The following is a 12,776-nucleotide window of genomic DNA, read 5'->3' on the forward strand; positions in this document are numbered from 1 at the left end:
AAGGCAGCTGAAGTAAGAAGGGGGAAAGGTAGACGCTGTGTTGAACTTTCTGAATCAAACAGGAGAAAAGACTATTTTCACCCAGAGGAAGTGGGGGAAGAGACCCTGCCAGGTTGGAAGGATTTAGGATTACGAGCTGAAAGATGTCATTAGTCTTTCTTTGGGATTTGGGGGAGTGGCAAGGAGACCCCAGTACTGTTCACACAGACCTCTTCCTCCTTAATCTAGTTCCAGGGATGTAACACCACCCCATCTGGCCAAAGCTATCATTTCTAGGCTACCCTCAATCCACACCGCCGCAATACCAGTCTCCACCCACCCGCCCACCCTCTCTCTCTGGAGGGCCCGTGGGGCACGTGGTCCTCCCCTCCACCACGACTTGATCCAGGTTGAGCGGGTGGAGAGAGGCTGGGGATCCCAGGACCTCCTCAACGAGACATCATCTTCACAAACTCTGCAGAAACAAAATTTATGGTGAGGCAGAATAGGTATTTGTGTGGTTTTTTTTTTTAATTGTTGAAGAATAGTTGATTTATGGAGAAGGTCATGGCAACCGTCTCCAGTATTTGTGCCTGGAGAATCCCCATGGGCAGGGGAGCCTGGTGGGCTCCAGTCCATGGGGTCACAAAGAGTCAGACACGAGTGAAGCGACTTAGCAAGCACACACACAGCTGATTTACAATGTTAATTTCAGGTGTACAGCAAAGTGATTCAACTACACACATAGATATATTCATTCTTTTTCATATTCTTTACCCATACAGGTTATTCCAGAATACTGAGTAGAGTTCACTGTGCTCTACAGTAGGTCCTTATTATTTATCTTTCATATATATTATATATATTAGTGTGTGATTAATCCCAAGCTCCTAATTTTTCCCTCCCCGACCAAGTGAGGCACCTGTTTGTAAGAGCAGATGTCATTAATTTTTTCAGCCCTTACTACATGTCAGAAACCACAAGATCTTTGGGAAATGAACGACTTGATCTCTCTACACCTTGATTTCTGCTATTTACCTTATAAGATCTTTCAGATGGTTTAACACTATAATGCTTAGAAGACACAGTCAGAGTTCAATAATTAGTCATTGTGAGTCTCTGATTTCATCTTTTCAACCAATCTGGGAGAGTTAAATACCATTTTACAGATAAGCAAGCTGAGGCTGGTGAGGTTGGCCAGTGTGCCTGAGATCGTGTAGATGGCGAGTGGAGAACCCTGGAAGGGACCCAGGTTGTACCTGACGTTGCTGCGCCTCAGTGTCAGGGGAGCTTATTGGTCCCACCCAGGTCTCAAGGCTCATCTGTCCTTCTCTTGCCTGTAGTTGACCCGAGGGTCTAGTTCCTCAAAAATTCTACCTCTTCCAGATTTTTCATTGATGTCTACTATGGGGCATCACGGATGCACTTGAATAGCAAACTAAGAATTTTAGACTTTTGCCTTATAGACAGCAGTCAGATGCTGAAATTTTTGCACCAGAGAATGTCACAATGAGACCCTGGCATGCCCTACTTGCATCTCCCACAGAAATGACCCCCATCCCTTCCTCTCAAGCCTCCAATCTTTCTTATTTATTCAATCACTCAATGTGTGTGTCCTCAGTCACTCAGTCGTGTCTGGCTCTTTCGCGACCCCATGGACTGTACCCAGCAGGCTCCTCTGGCAAGAATTTTCCAGGCCAGAATACTGGAGCGGGTTGCCATTTCCTCCTCCAGGAGTCTTCCTGACGCAGGGATAGAACCTGCGTCTCCCGCGTCTCCTGCATTGGCAGGCGGGTTCTTTACCACTAGGGCCACCTGGAAAGCCCAATCACTCAATGCACATGTTGAACTCTGTGCCAGGAACTGGGGGTATAATGATGAACCATTTCGTCTGTGGCCTCAGAAGGAAACAGGTAATCAATGATTGGAAGTTATCATGATGTCACGTGTCAGCATCACCGCAGAGGCGGCCGTGGGTGTTATGGGAGCTCGGGGATGCCGAGCCTGGCAAGAAAGATGGGGAGGGGGGCACCATCCAGGGGTATAACTGAGGCTTAACCAATGAAAAGATGAAGGCTGCTCCAGACAGCACACAAGCAGAGGAGTCTGTAGTGCACGATTTCTTTTAGCTTTTCGATAAAACTTTGGGAGAAAGGTGTCATCCTTACCCCCATTTTGCAGATGTGAAATCTGACACTGAAGGAGAGAAAGTGACTGGGATAAGACCACATCATTAGTAAAAGATGATCCTGAGCTTGAACCCCATGAATCTGACCCAGCGTCCCAGCAACTAACTAGTCCACCCTCCTTTGGATGGGAGTTTCTGTTCCTATAACAAAGGTGCCCAGGAAACAAGGAAGGGATGGGAAAGGTGGAGTCAGAATCAGCTTCTGGACAGGCTGTTCCAAGGAGTGGCCAAGTGCAGATATTAATCAAGGAGAGGTGAGAGGCATGAGCTTTTGGAAATGACATGGGCAGAAAGTGAGGCAACAAACAGTTCCCAAATCTAACCCTGCCTCCTCCAACTTCAAACTGAGGGAGAATGAGAAGGAATGGCCAACTTGGAAAAAAAATCACCCCAGGGAGGTAGGGTTGTCTGTCCCCACACAGCGTCACCTTCAAAGTCGACGGTGCCATCTCCATTAATGTCGGCTTCCTGGACCACCTCGGAGATCTCCTGGGACGTGAGCTTGTCTCCCAGGAGCCTCTGCATGGCCTGCTGCAGCTCCCCCAGCGTGATCTCCCCGTCTCCGTTGGCATCAAACTGAAGCGGAGCACAGGGAACAGTATTAACCATGGTATTAACATTAACAACCACAATAATAATACAGTGTTTACTGATCACTTCCTGTGAGTCAAGAACTCAGCTAAAGATAAACAGCAAGGACCCACTCTACAGCCCAAGGAACTCACTCACTATCTTGTAATAACCTATAATGGAAGAGAATGTTTTTAAAAAGAATATATATATATATATTTGTATAAGGTGACTCAGATGGTAAAGAATGCACCTGAGGTTCAGGAGACCCGGGTTCGATCCCTGGGGCGGGAAGATCCCCTGGAGAAGGGCATGGCTACCCACTTCAGTATTCTTGTCTGGGAAATCCCATGGACAGAGGAGCCTGGCGGGCTACAGTCCGTGGGGTCGCAGAGTCAGACTCACTGAGCAACAAACACACTCTAACTGAATGACCTGACTGTTTACAGAAACTAACACAACACTGTAAATCAATGATAACTGCAATAAAAATTTTTAAAAAGAGAGAGAGAGAGGCATTTCCTGGTGGTTCCAGGGGTTAGGACTTGGTGCTTGGGGCTCAATCCCTGCTGGAAAAACTAAGATCCCTCAACGTGTGGCCAAAAAAACACTCAGTTAAAAGGTTTGGTACATCATCTGCTAAATGTCAGCTCCTTAAAGGCAGGTTCAAGGACTCTTGTTCTCTGCTCCATGCTTACCCCTTTGGACGCTGCACACCTTTAAAAAAAAAAAATTTTGGCTATATCGCCCTGCCTGCAGGACTTGGGTTCCCCGACCAGAGATCGAACCTGCGCCACCTGCGGTGGAAGCGCAGAGTAATGACCACCGGACCACCAGCGAAGTCCCTGCACACCTTTAACCTACTAGAAAGTCTTAGAATGTCAGTCCTATGTCCAAACATGTCTGGAAGCCAACTGTCCTCCGGCTACACCGATGCTAACAGGGTTCAAACCACAACGCTCTCCTGCCTGGACCATGGCTGACAGCCTCCTCTCTGGTTCCAGCTGCCGCTGTTGTCTTCCCATCAGAATTTGACATTCGAGTTAATTTAAAACACCAGTCAGGGACTTCCCTGGTAATCCTGTGGTTAGGACTCCACTCTTCCACTGCAGGGGGCGTGGGTTCGATCCCCGGTCAGGCCCAGGTGCCACGTGATGTGGCAAAAAAATAATAAAATAATAAAAATGATTAAAAACAAGAAATACCAACTGGTCTAGTCCCTCCCTAGCTTAAAGTCCTCCAGTGGCTTCCTATCCCACCCAGAAGAAAATCCTGCCACCACTGCACAACGGGCACCTCCTATGGGATGGGGACCTGCCTTCAGCACCTCTGAGACTTTATCTCATCCTCCTCTCTCTCCGGCTCCTGCCTCTCCAAATAGGACAGGCTTCTTGCTCTTCCTCAGACACACCCTCCTGCCTTCCAGCATCCCTACCTGCTGCTTCCTAATCCTGAGATCCGATTTCCCCTAGAGCAGTACACTGTCCAGAAGAAATACGGGAACCTCGCGGGTAATTTCAAATTCTTCCAGCAGCCATCCCCCCACCACACACATTTTAAGGAAACAAGTGGAATTTTTTATAATTGATTTTACTTTAAAATATCATTTCAGCATGTAATCAATTTTAAAAGTATTAACAGGGCCTTCCCTGGTGGTCCAGTGGTTAAGACACTGAGCGCCTACCGCGGGGGGCCTGGCTTTGAGCCCTGGCTGGGAACTAAGATCCCACTTGCCCCACAGAATGGCCAAGTAAATAAATAAAACATCTTTTTAAATTTATTAATTAGCTATTTTACATTCTTGGTTTTTTTTTTTTCTGGGATTAAACCATTTTATAGATGGGCTTCAGAGAAGGCTGGGAGGACAATGAAATCAGACATTTTTCTCCCATTTGGAATCTCCCCAGCTTCATAGCTGCTGAAAAGCTGTTATATTCTTTCAGTGCTGTATTTCATAAGACTTAGTATAATACCATACTGAATTCTATGTCCTTAGCATGGCTAGTTAACATACCCAGCCCCCGAGGACGCTTAAGCTAAAACACTAAACCTTAACCCAGCGTGTATTTCACACTCAGCGCACACCTCAATTCAGACACCAAATGTTGCAAGAGATACCTGATTTGTGTTTAAGTTTGGTAAAATTCATAGTTGAGAAGGTAGATTGGCACACCCAGTTGTTCCAAATCAAAGTTTTCCAATAATTGCTTTGAGTATTCATTTTCAGATTTAAATAAACTGAAATTATATTCCATTGACTACAGAAATGAACTTAATAGAAATTAACCAAAATTAAATACAATTATATATATGCATATGGACATATCGCAAGTCTCACTCATGGGCAGGTGGGTTCTTTATTGCTGAGCCACTAGGCTTTTGTCTCCCATTAATAACTAATCATAGACCCCTGAGGTCTCCTTCCACCACCTCCAACATTAGGAAACTCACTTCCTTGAAGGCGTCTCGCATCTCCTGGACACCAATCATCCCAGCCGTTTCTGCAAGCAATTTGGGGGTCATCAGCTCCACAAAGTCGTCAAAATCTACACGGCCACCCACTGGGAACAGAAGAGGCAGGTCTGGTGAGACTTCACACGCCCCGAACCTTCCATTCCCTCACTATGCCCTTCAACTCTGCTCAAGAAACAGATCTGCTCCAATCTCTCTGCCTTCTAAGAGCTCCCTCTTTCAGCCAGTTCAAGCCCTCTTGATCTTCTCATCTGAACAGGAGTGGGCCGTACAGTAGAAGTAACTAACTATTGATGCGACCTTAGGAAAAATCTCTTGATTGGTTCAGATCTAGGCTCCCTCATCTGCAGATCTGGAGAAGAGAGAATATGAATTAAATGAGCACCAAATCCCTTCCAGAGGCGAATCTCCTTGAATTCGGTCTTGTTTACTCAGCAACATGCTCAGATGCAAACCCAGGAGCAATCTTGTCAATCACAAAATCAACTCTGGTCTCCATCTAAAGACCCATCTTTTTTGTTACATTACTCAGCAACATTAGGCTCCAACTCCAAGTGTGTTTTCGGGATCAAATACAGGTCCAATCCTGCACTCCACTGATGAATCTTAGTGGAGATAGCAATGACCTATATTTAATAAGCATTTACTGGAGCCTAAGCCTTTACCTGTATTAACATATTTATCCCTTCCTTTCTACAGTCTCCCTAGGTAAGGAGTGATAACATCTTCACTGCGTGGATGGGGAAACTGAGATTCAAGATTGGGGGCTAACTCCGCTTCTCATAATGACTGCAACTAGTAAACAACAGAACTGAGACTTGAACCCAAATCTATCTTAAAAATCACCCTTTTAGCCACTTCAAATGCTGCCTCCCTAGGTACAGTCGGGGCTGTTTTCTTCCAGACGTCTAGCCCTGCTTCCCTCCTCCCCATCTCCAACTCTACCCTCAACCTCCATACCCTTCCTAACTTCACTCTTAACCTTCCCCCAAAGCCTGGTCGTTCCTCCCACCCCCAAGCCTCACAGTTCATCCGGATCTGCTGGCCCAGTTCAATCAGTTCCATCTCCGTGGGCATGTAACCCATTGTCCTCATGAGATTCCCCAAATCCTTACAAGAGATGAACCCATCTCGGTCCTTGTCAAACTCAAGAAATGCTTCCCGGAGCTCTGAAAGTTAAGAGACAAGAACTTTGGGGCAACTTGAAACAGTCACTGGAGGAAAGGAGCATCCCTTGAAACTGTCAATGAGACACCAACTCAAGACTCCTCAAAAAAGAATATATTGTAAAAATGTCCAAAAGGAGAGATATAGGAAGTGTGTTAGCAAGAGGAATAATTCCCGAGACCACTAAATGATGGCACTGAAGTCCTTCACATTGTTGGGTAAAGTAATGAGAAATCAAAACCACCAAGAAAAAAGAAATGAACAATTTTGGACTCATCCTTAAAACTCAGGCATCATTCATGGGTCTCCGAGACACTTGAGGGTCAGGATGGCTTCTGAACACTTTGGGAAGCACTTGAACTGCCACAAAATCATAGTTGAGTGGGAAGAGAGAGTGATGTACAATTTTTGCGTCAAGGGATTTATACCGAAATGTACAAAGGAACAGAGGGCAGGTGAATGGGTGGATGGTGATACGGGGATGTCTGGGGGAGAAAGTGTTACCTTCAATCTCATCTGGTCCCAGTGGTCTTTCCTAGAAGGGAATGAGGGGGGTGGGGGCAGGATTTGGAAAGAGAATCAGAGATCCACATTCACTTCTCCAAACACGTCTCATCCTCATCCTTTCCTGGTTCTTTCCCCTTCTCCCTCCCCTCCACCCTTCTCACCTTCTTTCTCCCACCTCCTGACTCCCCTTCCCTGGCTATTTCCTCTCTTCCATCCTTGAACCTTGGTCTTTCTTCTCCTGCCTTTCCCCAGTGGACATCCATCCCATTGTGCCAAAACAGATCCTGGAGGCCATGGAATTCAATCTCCTCCTCCAGATGAGAAGTCAGACTTAGAATCAGTTAACATATTCAGAGTGCTAACTGTGCCGGGCTTCCACAATCATTTCATTTAAACTTCAGAACCACCCTGTGAGGTTGAGCCAAATACCATTCCCATCTTAAGAGCAAGCTGAGGAACAGAGAGGTTAAGGAACCTGTCTGAGGTCACACAGCTCATAAGTGGCTGGGTGAGAATCCCCTGGTGTAAGAGCTTGTGTTCAGTGGCTCCTAGGCAGGATGAGCACCGCCAGCATGACCAATTTCTGAAACCCTTTCATATTGCCACTAGCCACACCAGGACATACATACCTGAAGGGTCAGGCTTGAGCACATAGCACCTCCCCAGGGAAATTCCATCAACCCCTGGCCTCTTTCACCCCCCATACCTCCCTTTACCCTTGGAGACTTTTCCCCACCTTCTCTTTTTTAGTATCCCCTTCCCCCCTCCAGGTGGGGCTTCCCTGGCAGCTCAGAAGGTCATCTGCCCGCAATGCAGGAGACCCAGGTTCAATCCCTGGGTCGGGAAGATCCCCTGGAGAAGAGAATGGCAACCCACTCCAGTATTCCTGTCTGGAGAATTCCATGGACAGAGGAGCCTGGCGGGCTACAGTTCATGGGTCGCAAAGAGTCAGACATGACAGAGCGACTAACACTTTCACTTTCCCCCCAGTTCGGTTCAGTTCAGTCGCTCAGTCGTGTCCGACTCTTTGCGACCCCATGAATCGCAGCACACCAGGCCTCCCTGTCCATCACCAACTCCCAGAGTTCACTCAGACTCATGTCCATCGAGTCAGTGATGCCATCCAGCCATCTCATCCTCTGTCGTCCCCTTCTCCTCCTGCCCCCAATCCCTCCCAACATCAGGGTCTTTTCCAGTGAGTCAACTCTTCACATGAGGTGGCCAAAGTATTGGAGTTTCAGCCTCAGCATCAGTCCTTCCAATGAATACCCAGGACTGGTCTCCTTTAGGATGGACTGGGTGGATCTCCTTGCAGTCCAAGGGACTCTCAAGAGTCTTCTCCAACACCACACTTAGTCTTAAAGACTAACAGTGAAAAGCATGCCCATTGGAATCAAACGGTTCTGGCCCTGCCATTTACTAATTGTCAAAGCTTAAAGCAACCTACTTCATGACTCACAGCCTTACCTTCCACATCTATAAAATGGGAATGAAGGTATTATGGACCTCATGAGTCATTGATTGTGAGGATTAAATAATATCAAGAATGCAAAACGCTTTGCGCACGTTTGGGCACACAGCAACGGCTTAGGTGGCAAGTACAGACTTCCCTGGCGATCCAGTGGCTAAGACTCTGTGCTGTCAATGCATGGGGGCCAGATTTGATCCCTGGTCAGGGAACTAGATCCCACATGCCACAACTAAGACCCGGCACAAATTAAAAAATGATAAACCGCAGCTACTGTTATCCCCCCCACCACTATCGTCACTGGCATCACCATGGGTGTCCATAGAAAAGAATGATGTTGGTCAACAGTGACGTCACCCCAGTTCCCCTTTTGTCTCCTCTTTCATCTTCCACCTTTTGGTCCTGACTTCTGATTTCACCCTCCCTTCCCTGACCCACGTGTCCCCACCATGCTCCCTGGGATTCTTTAACCTTCTCAGTTCATGCTCTACCCTCCGCTCCCTTCTTCCACTGTACCGGTCACAGCCCTTCTCTTCCCGGCATCCCAGCTCCCTTTGCCCTTCCCACCGTCCTTCCCCATTGCCCCCAGCCTCACCCGCTGTTTCTCCGCGATGCCTTTTCTTAGGAAGATGCAGGCAGGGCCCATGGGAAACTGCATGGACGGTGTCAAGGTGGAACTCATCAGGCTCCAATCTCAAGACGCCGCCCCCACCCCCAACTTCAGGTCCCCCTTTGGTGGCTCAGCCTCCTTTGCTTCTCCGCCAGTCCTCGGCCAACTCTGCCTGCCTCTCCCCCGGTCACCCTGGCTCCCTAGGGGCTGTGACAGCTGGGTGGGAAATCTCTTCTCAAGTTGGGGAGGGATCACAGCTGTTCCTGCCTCCCCATCTGGCTTGAGGGAGACTGGAGGTTGGGGCGGGGGAGCCAGTGTCAGGCTCTGACCTTTTATCCCCAGAATAGAATTGGAAGGATGGCTTCAAAAATGAGGATTAGAGCAGAGGGCATCCATTCATACAATGTTCCAGCAGGCATGGGGCGTGATCGGCCTAAGCCTGGCCTCTGCTGGCCTCTATGCAAGTGAAGATGGAGAGGACACAGCCCCTGGCTTCCAGGAGCTCTGGAGTAAGCCAGGAACGTGAGTAAATGAGCAGAATGAGAACATCACGTGACAACCTGACTTTGGGAATAGGCATGTATAGTGGCCGGTTCAGTTGCCAAGTCGTGTCCGACTCTTCGAGACCCCCATGGACTGCAGCACGCCAGGCTTCCCTGTCCCTCACTGTCTCCCAGAGTTTGCCCAAGTTCATATCCATTGAATCGGTGATGCCATCCAATCATCTCATCCTCTGTTGCCCTCTTCACCTTCTGCCCCCAGCACCAGGGTCTTTTCCAGTGAGCCAGGAGGGTGGTGTTTGCCCTTCCTCTGCTCATCTCTTCCCTTCCTTTCTTCCTGAACATTTCAGGGCAGGAGGGGCAAGGTAGGCACGCACGCTGACGTGGGTAGTCAGAGGCCAAGACTTCCCTGGTGGGGGAATTTAAGACTCTGGGTTTCCACTGCAGGGGGCACAGTTTCGATCCTTGGTTGGCGAACTAAGATCCCAAGTGTCACGTAGTGTAGACAAAAAAAAAAAATTGGGTGGGTTTGGAGGCGATAAGGGTTGCATGGCCCAGAGTGTTGGGCCCTGGGAAGGTGAGGATGAACCCATGGAAGAGCAGCCTGGTACGGGATACCGGAGCATGAACTGGGTGACAAGGTTTATCTACACGCGGGTATCACATCACCTAGGGTAAGGGTTTGCACTGTGAGCAGAGTGAAGATATCCACTCATGGAAGTGGCGTGGTTTAGGGTGTTGAAGCCAGATCATGGCGAGAAAGGTGTCCCCACAAGGGAGCAGATAGCAAAGGAGAAGGGAGATTGGTTACACATGGGATTATACTAAGGCTAATGGGAATCGGGCTTCTTGCTGCTGGAAAAAGGAGTTTTTAATACAGAAAGGGGAAAAGGTAGAACAAGCTCTGTGGTGTTGGATTGGAACTGGAGGCACTGTTATACACTCATGGACTTCAATATATAGGGAGGGATACACAAATAAACAGGTTTCCCAGGTGGCACGCTAGTGGCAAAAAGTGCCTGCGTTCCAAAGCAGATCTAAGAGACTCAGTTACGATCCCTGGGTTGGGAAGATCCCCCTGGAGGAGGGCACTGCAACTCACTCCAGTAATCTTGCCTGGAGAATCCCCACAGACAGAGGAGCCTGGTGGGCTACAGTCGATGGGGTCGCACAGAGTCGCATACGACTGAAGCAACTCAGCATGCACGCACGCACACATACAAGTAAACACAGACATGGCTGTGTGTGTAGGGACTCGGGAACATATATTCTCTAGCTAAGAGGACACACCGTAGTATTAACGAACACCTCTAGCTTCCAGACCTTGACCATTCTTCACCAAATAGCAACCAAGACTCCTGGAAGCAATGGCTGATTTTGGGTCTGGAGCAAGACAAGTATTATAAGATGAGCCTAAAATGTATGTCTTCTTGTGCCGTAAAGCAGGAATGTGCTCAAAGAGTTATGGGGGCGTGCCAAAAGAACACAAGGGCTTCCCTGGTGGCTCAGTGGTAAAGAAACTGCCTGCCACTTCAGGAGACCCAGGTTCGATCCCGACTGGAGACGGAAATGGCAATCTACTCAGGATTCTTGCTTGGAGAATCCCATGGACAGACAAGCTTGGTGGACTACAGTCCATGGGGTCTCAAAAGAGTTGGACACGACTCTAACAACAGAAGCTTGAAGAAGCTCCACTGGCCATTTGATGGGCAATTTGAAAATCAAAATAATAACAAACTGTATCAGATAAATAGGGAACCAGGAGTCTGTACAAGTATCAAAAGTTTGATAACACATAGATAGCTTAAAGCACCTCCACTCAAAATACTGGGCTTCCCAGGTGGTGCTAGTGGTAAAGAACCCGCCTGCCAATGCAGGAGACAAAGAGACGTGGGTTTGATCCCTGGGTTGGGAAGATCCCCTGGAGGAGGGCATGGCGACCCACTCCAGTATTCTTGCCTGGAGAATCCCCATGGACAGAGAAGTCTGGCGGGCTACAGTCCGTTAAGGTAGCAAAGAGTCAGGTGTGACTGAAGCGACTTACCACACATACACGTACAAAATACTAATTTCAAAAGAGAGTCACTTTATAATGGGGGATACTTTCTTAAATAGTTAAAATGAAGATCATCAGTAATGTAGCAAATCAAAATGAAGCATTCCAACTTATATGCGATTATGATGAGTTTTTCTTCCTTCAAACTTCCCTGACTGCCCTCCCGCCGACTCTCCCCAGAGCCCAGCTCTAAGCATCTTCTCCCGATGGGTTCCAGTGATTTTTAGGAGGAATTGGATGTCATCAGAACATGGTCTCCACCACTCCCCTCAGCTCCAGGGTCATCTCTTCAGGGTCCAGGTACTCCAACGTGATCTTTTCACCCCTAGACCTTACCAGGTCCCTTCTCTGCCCGTGAGATAAGGTTCCCCACCCAGTAGCAGCACATGGGGCTCGCTGCCAAGCACTACAGTTGGGGGCTGAGTGCAGACTGCCCAGGCCAAACCCTGGCCCTCCACTCCCTCGATGGTAGACCTGGGGCAAATAACTCACATCCTGTGCCTCAGTGTTCTCATCTGCTTAATGGGGATAATGAAAGCATCTCCCTAGCAGGGGTTTCATGAGGGTCACTAGTGAGTGAGAAGATCCCTGCCCAGCCCTGGCAGAGGGACACGGGCAGTCATGGGTGCTTGAGGAGTGTGTTTACAGGGGCCCTGCAGGGGTGTGTGGGGGGGGGGGGGGAAGTGTCCTTGGTCCCAGTTTCCTCAGAAAGACCCTGTTCTGTGCCTAAGGGAACCTCAGGACTCCACGCAGAGATGGTCACTGGGATCCCCAGACATACAATATTTAACACTTAGTATTTTACTTAAACATGATAAATATAGAGGCACCTTAATTTGCCAGTGCTTTAAGGTAGAACTCTTAACTACAAGAAACAAACCCCATTTGTACAGTGGTGTGATCACAATGGAATTTAGTTATTTTTTTTCTTCCATCCCCACCCCACCCCCATGACAAGAAGTCCAGTTAGGCAGCCGCCGCCCTCGGTTCACTGGTTAAGGGTTGTCAGGGCAACTTTCTCTGTGACGCCCCTGGCTTGTTCCTCATGATCACAAGGTGGCAGCCCCAGCTCCAGCCATCACACCCACGGTTGCACGTGCATGTGGGCTCAGTTGCTGCATCGTGTCCGACACTTTGCAACCCTGTGGACTGTAGCCCGCCAGGCTCCTCTGTCCAGGGGATTCTCCAGGCAAGACTACTGGAGTGGGTTGCCATTTTCTTCTCCAGATGACCTTCCCGATTCAGGGATCAAACCCAAG

General features: G+C 48.4%; 1 protein-coding gene across 1 annotated transcript; it reads right to left on the reverse strand.

The window, feature by feature from the left end:
• Nucleotides 1-428: 428 nt before the first annotated feature.
• On the reverse strand, nucleotides 429-9,009 carry CABP5 (calcium binding protein 5). Its single transcript, XM_055553158.1, has 6 exons — nucleotides 8,947-9,009; nucleotides 6,881-6,911; nucleotides 6,235-6,378; nucleotides 5,189-5,298; nucleotides 2,596-2,743; nucleotides 429-454 (listed from the first exon to the last, which is right to left on the reverse strand). The coding sequence occupies exons 1-6, from the start codon at nucleotides 9,007-9,009 to the stop codon at nucleotides 429-431; spliced, it is 522 nt and encodes a 173-aa protein (XP_055409133.1).
• Nucleotides 9,010-12,776: the final 3,767 nt, after the last annotated feature.

The sequence above is a fragment of the Bubalus kerabau genome, chromosome 17, assembly GCF_029407905.1.
Source record: "Bubalus kerabau isolate K-KA32 ecotype Philippines breed swamp buffalo chromosome 17, PCC_UOA_SB_1v2, whole genome shotgun sequence".
Taxonomy (NCBI): domain Eukaryota; kingdom Metazoa; phylum Chordata; class Mammalia; order Artiodactyla; family Bovidae; genus Bubalus; species Bubalus kerabau.

Excerpts from the sequence above, each read along its gene's own strand:
- CABP5 (XM_055553158.1), bottom strand. The coding sequence starts at position 9,009 with ATGCAGTTTCCCATGGGCCCTGCCTGCATCTTCCTAAGAAAAGGCATC. Across the intron at positions 5,299-6,234 it reads CCAGCAGATCCGGATGAACT|TGGGTGGCCGTGTAGATTTT; the intron begins GTGAGGCTTGGG and ends TTCTGTTCCCAG. Across the intron at positions 2,744-5,188 it reads TGCGAGACGCCTTCAAGGAA|TTTGATGCCAACGGAGACGG; the intron begins GTGAGTTTCCTA and ends GCTCCGCTTCAG.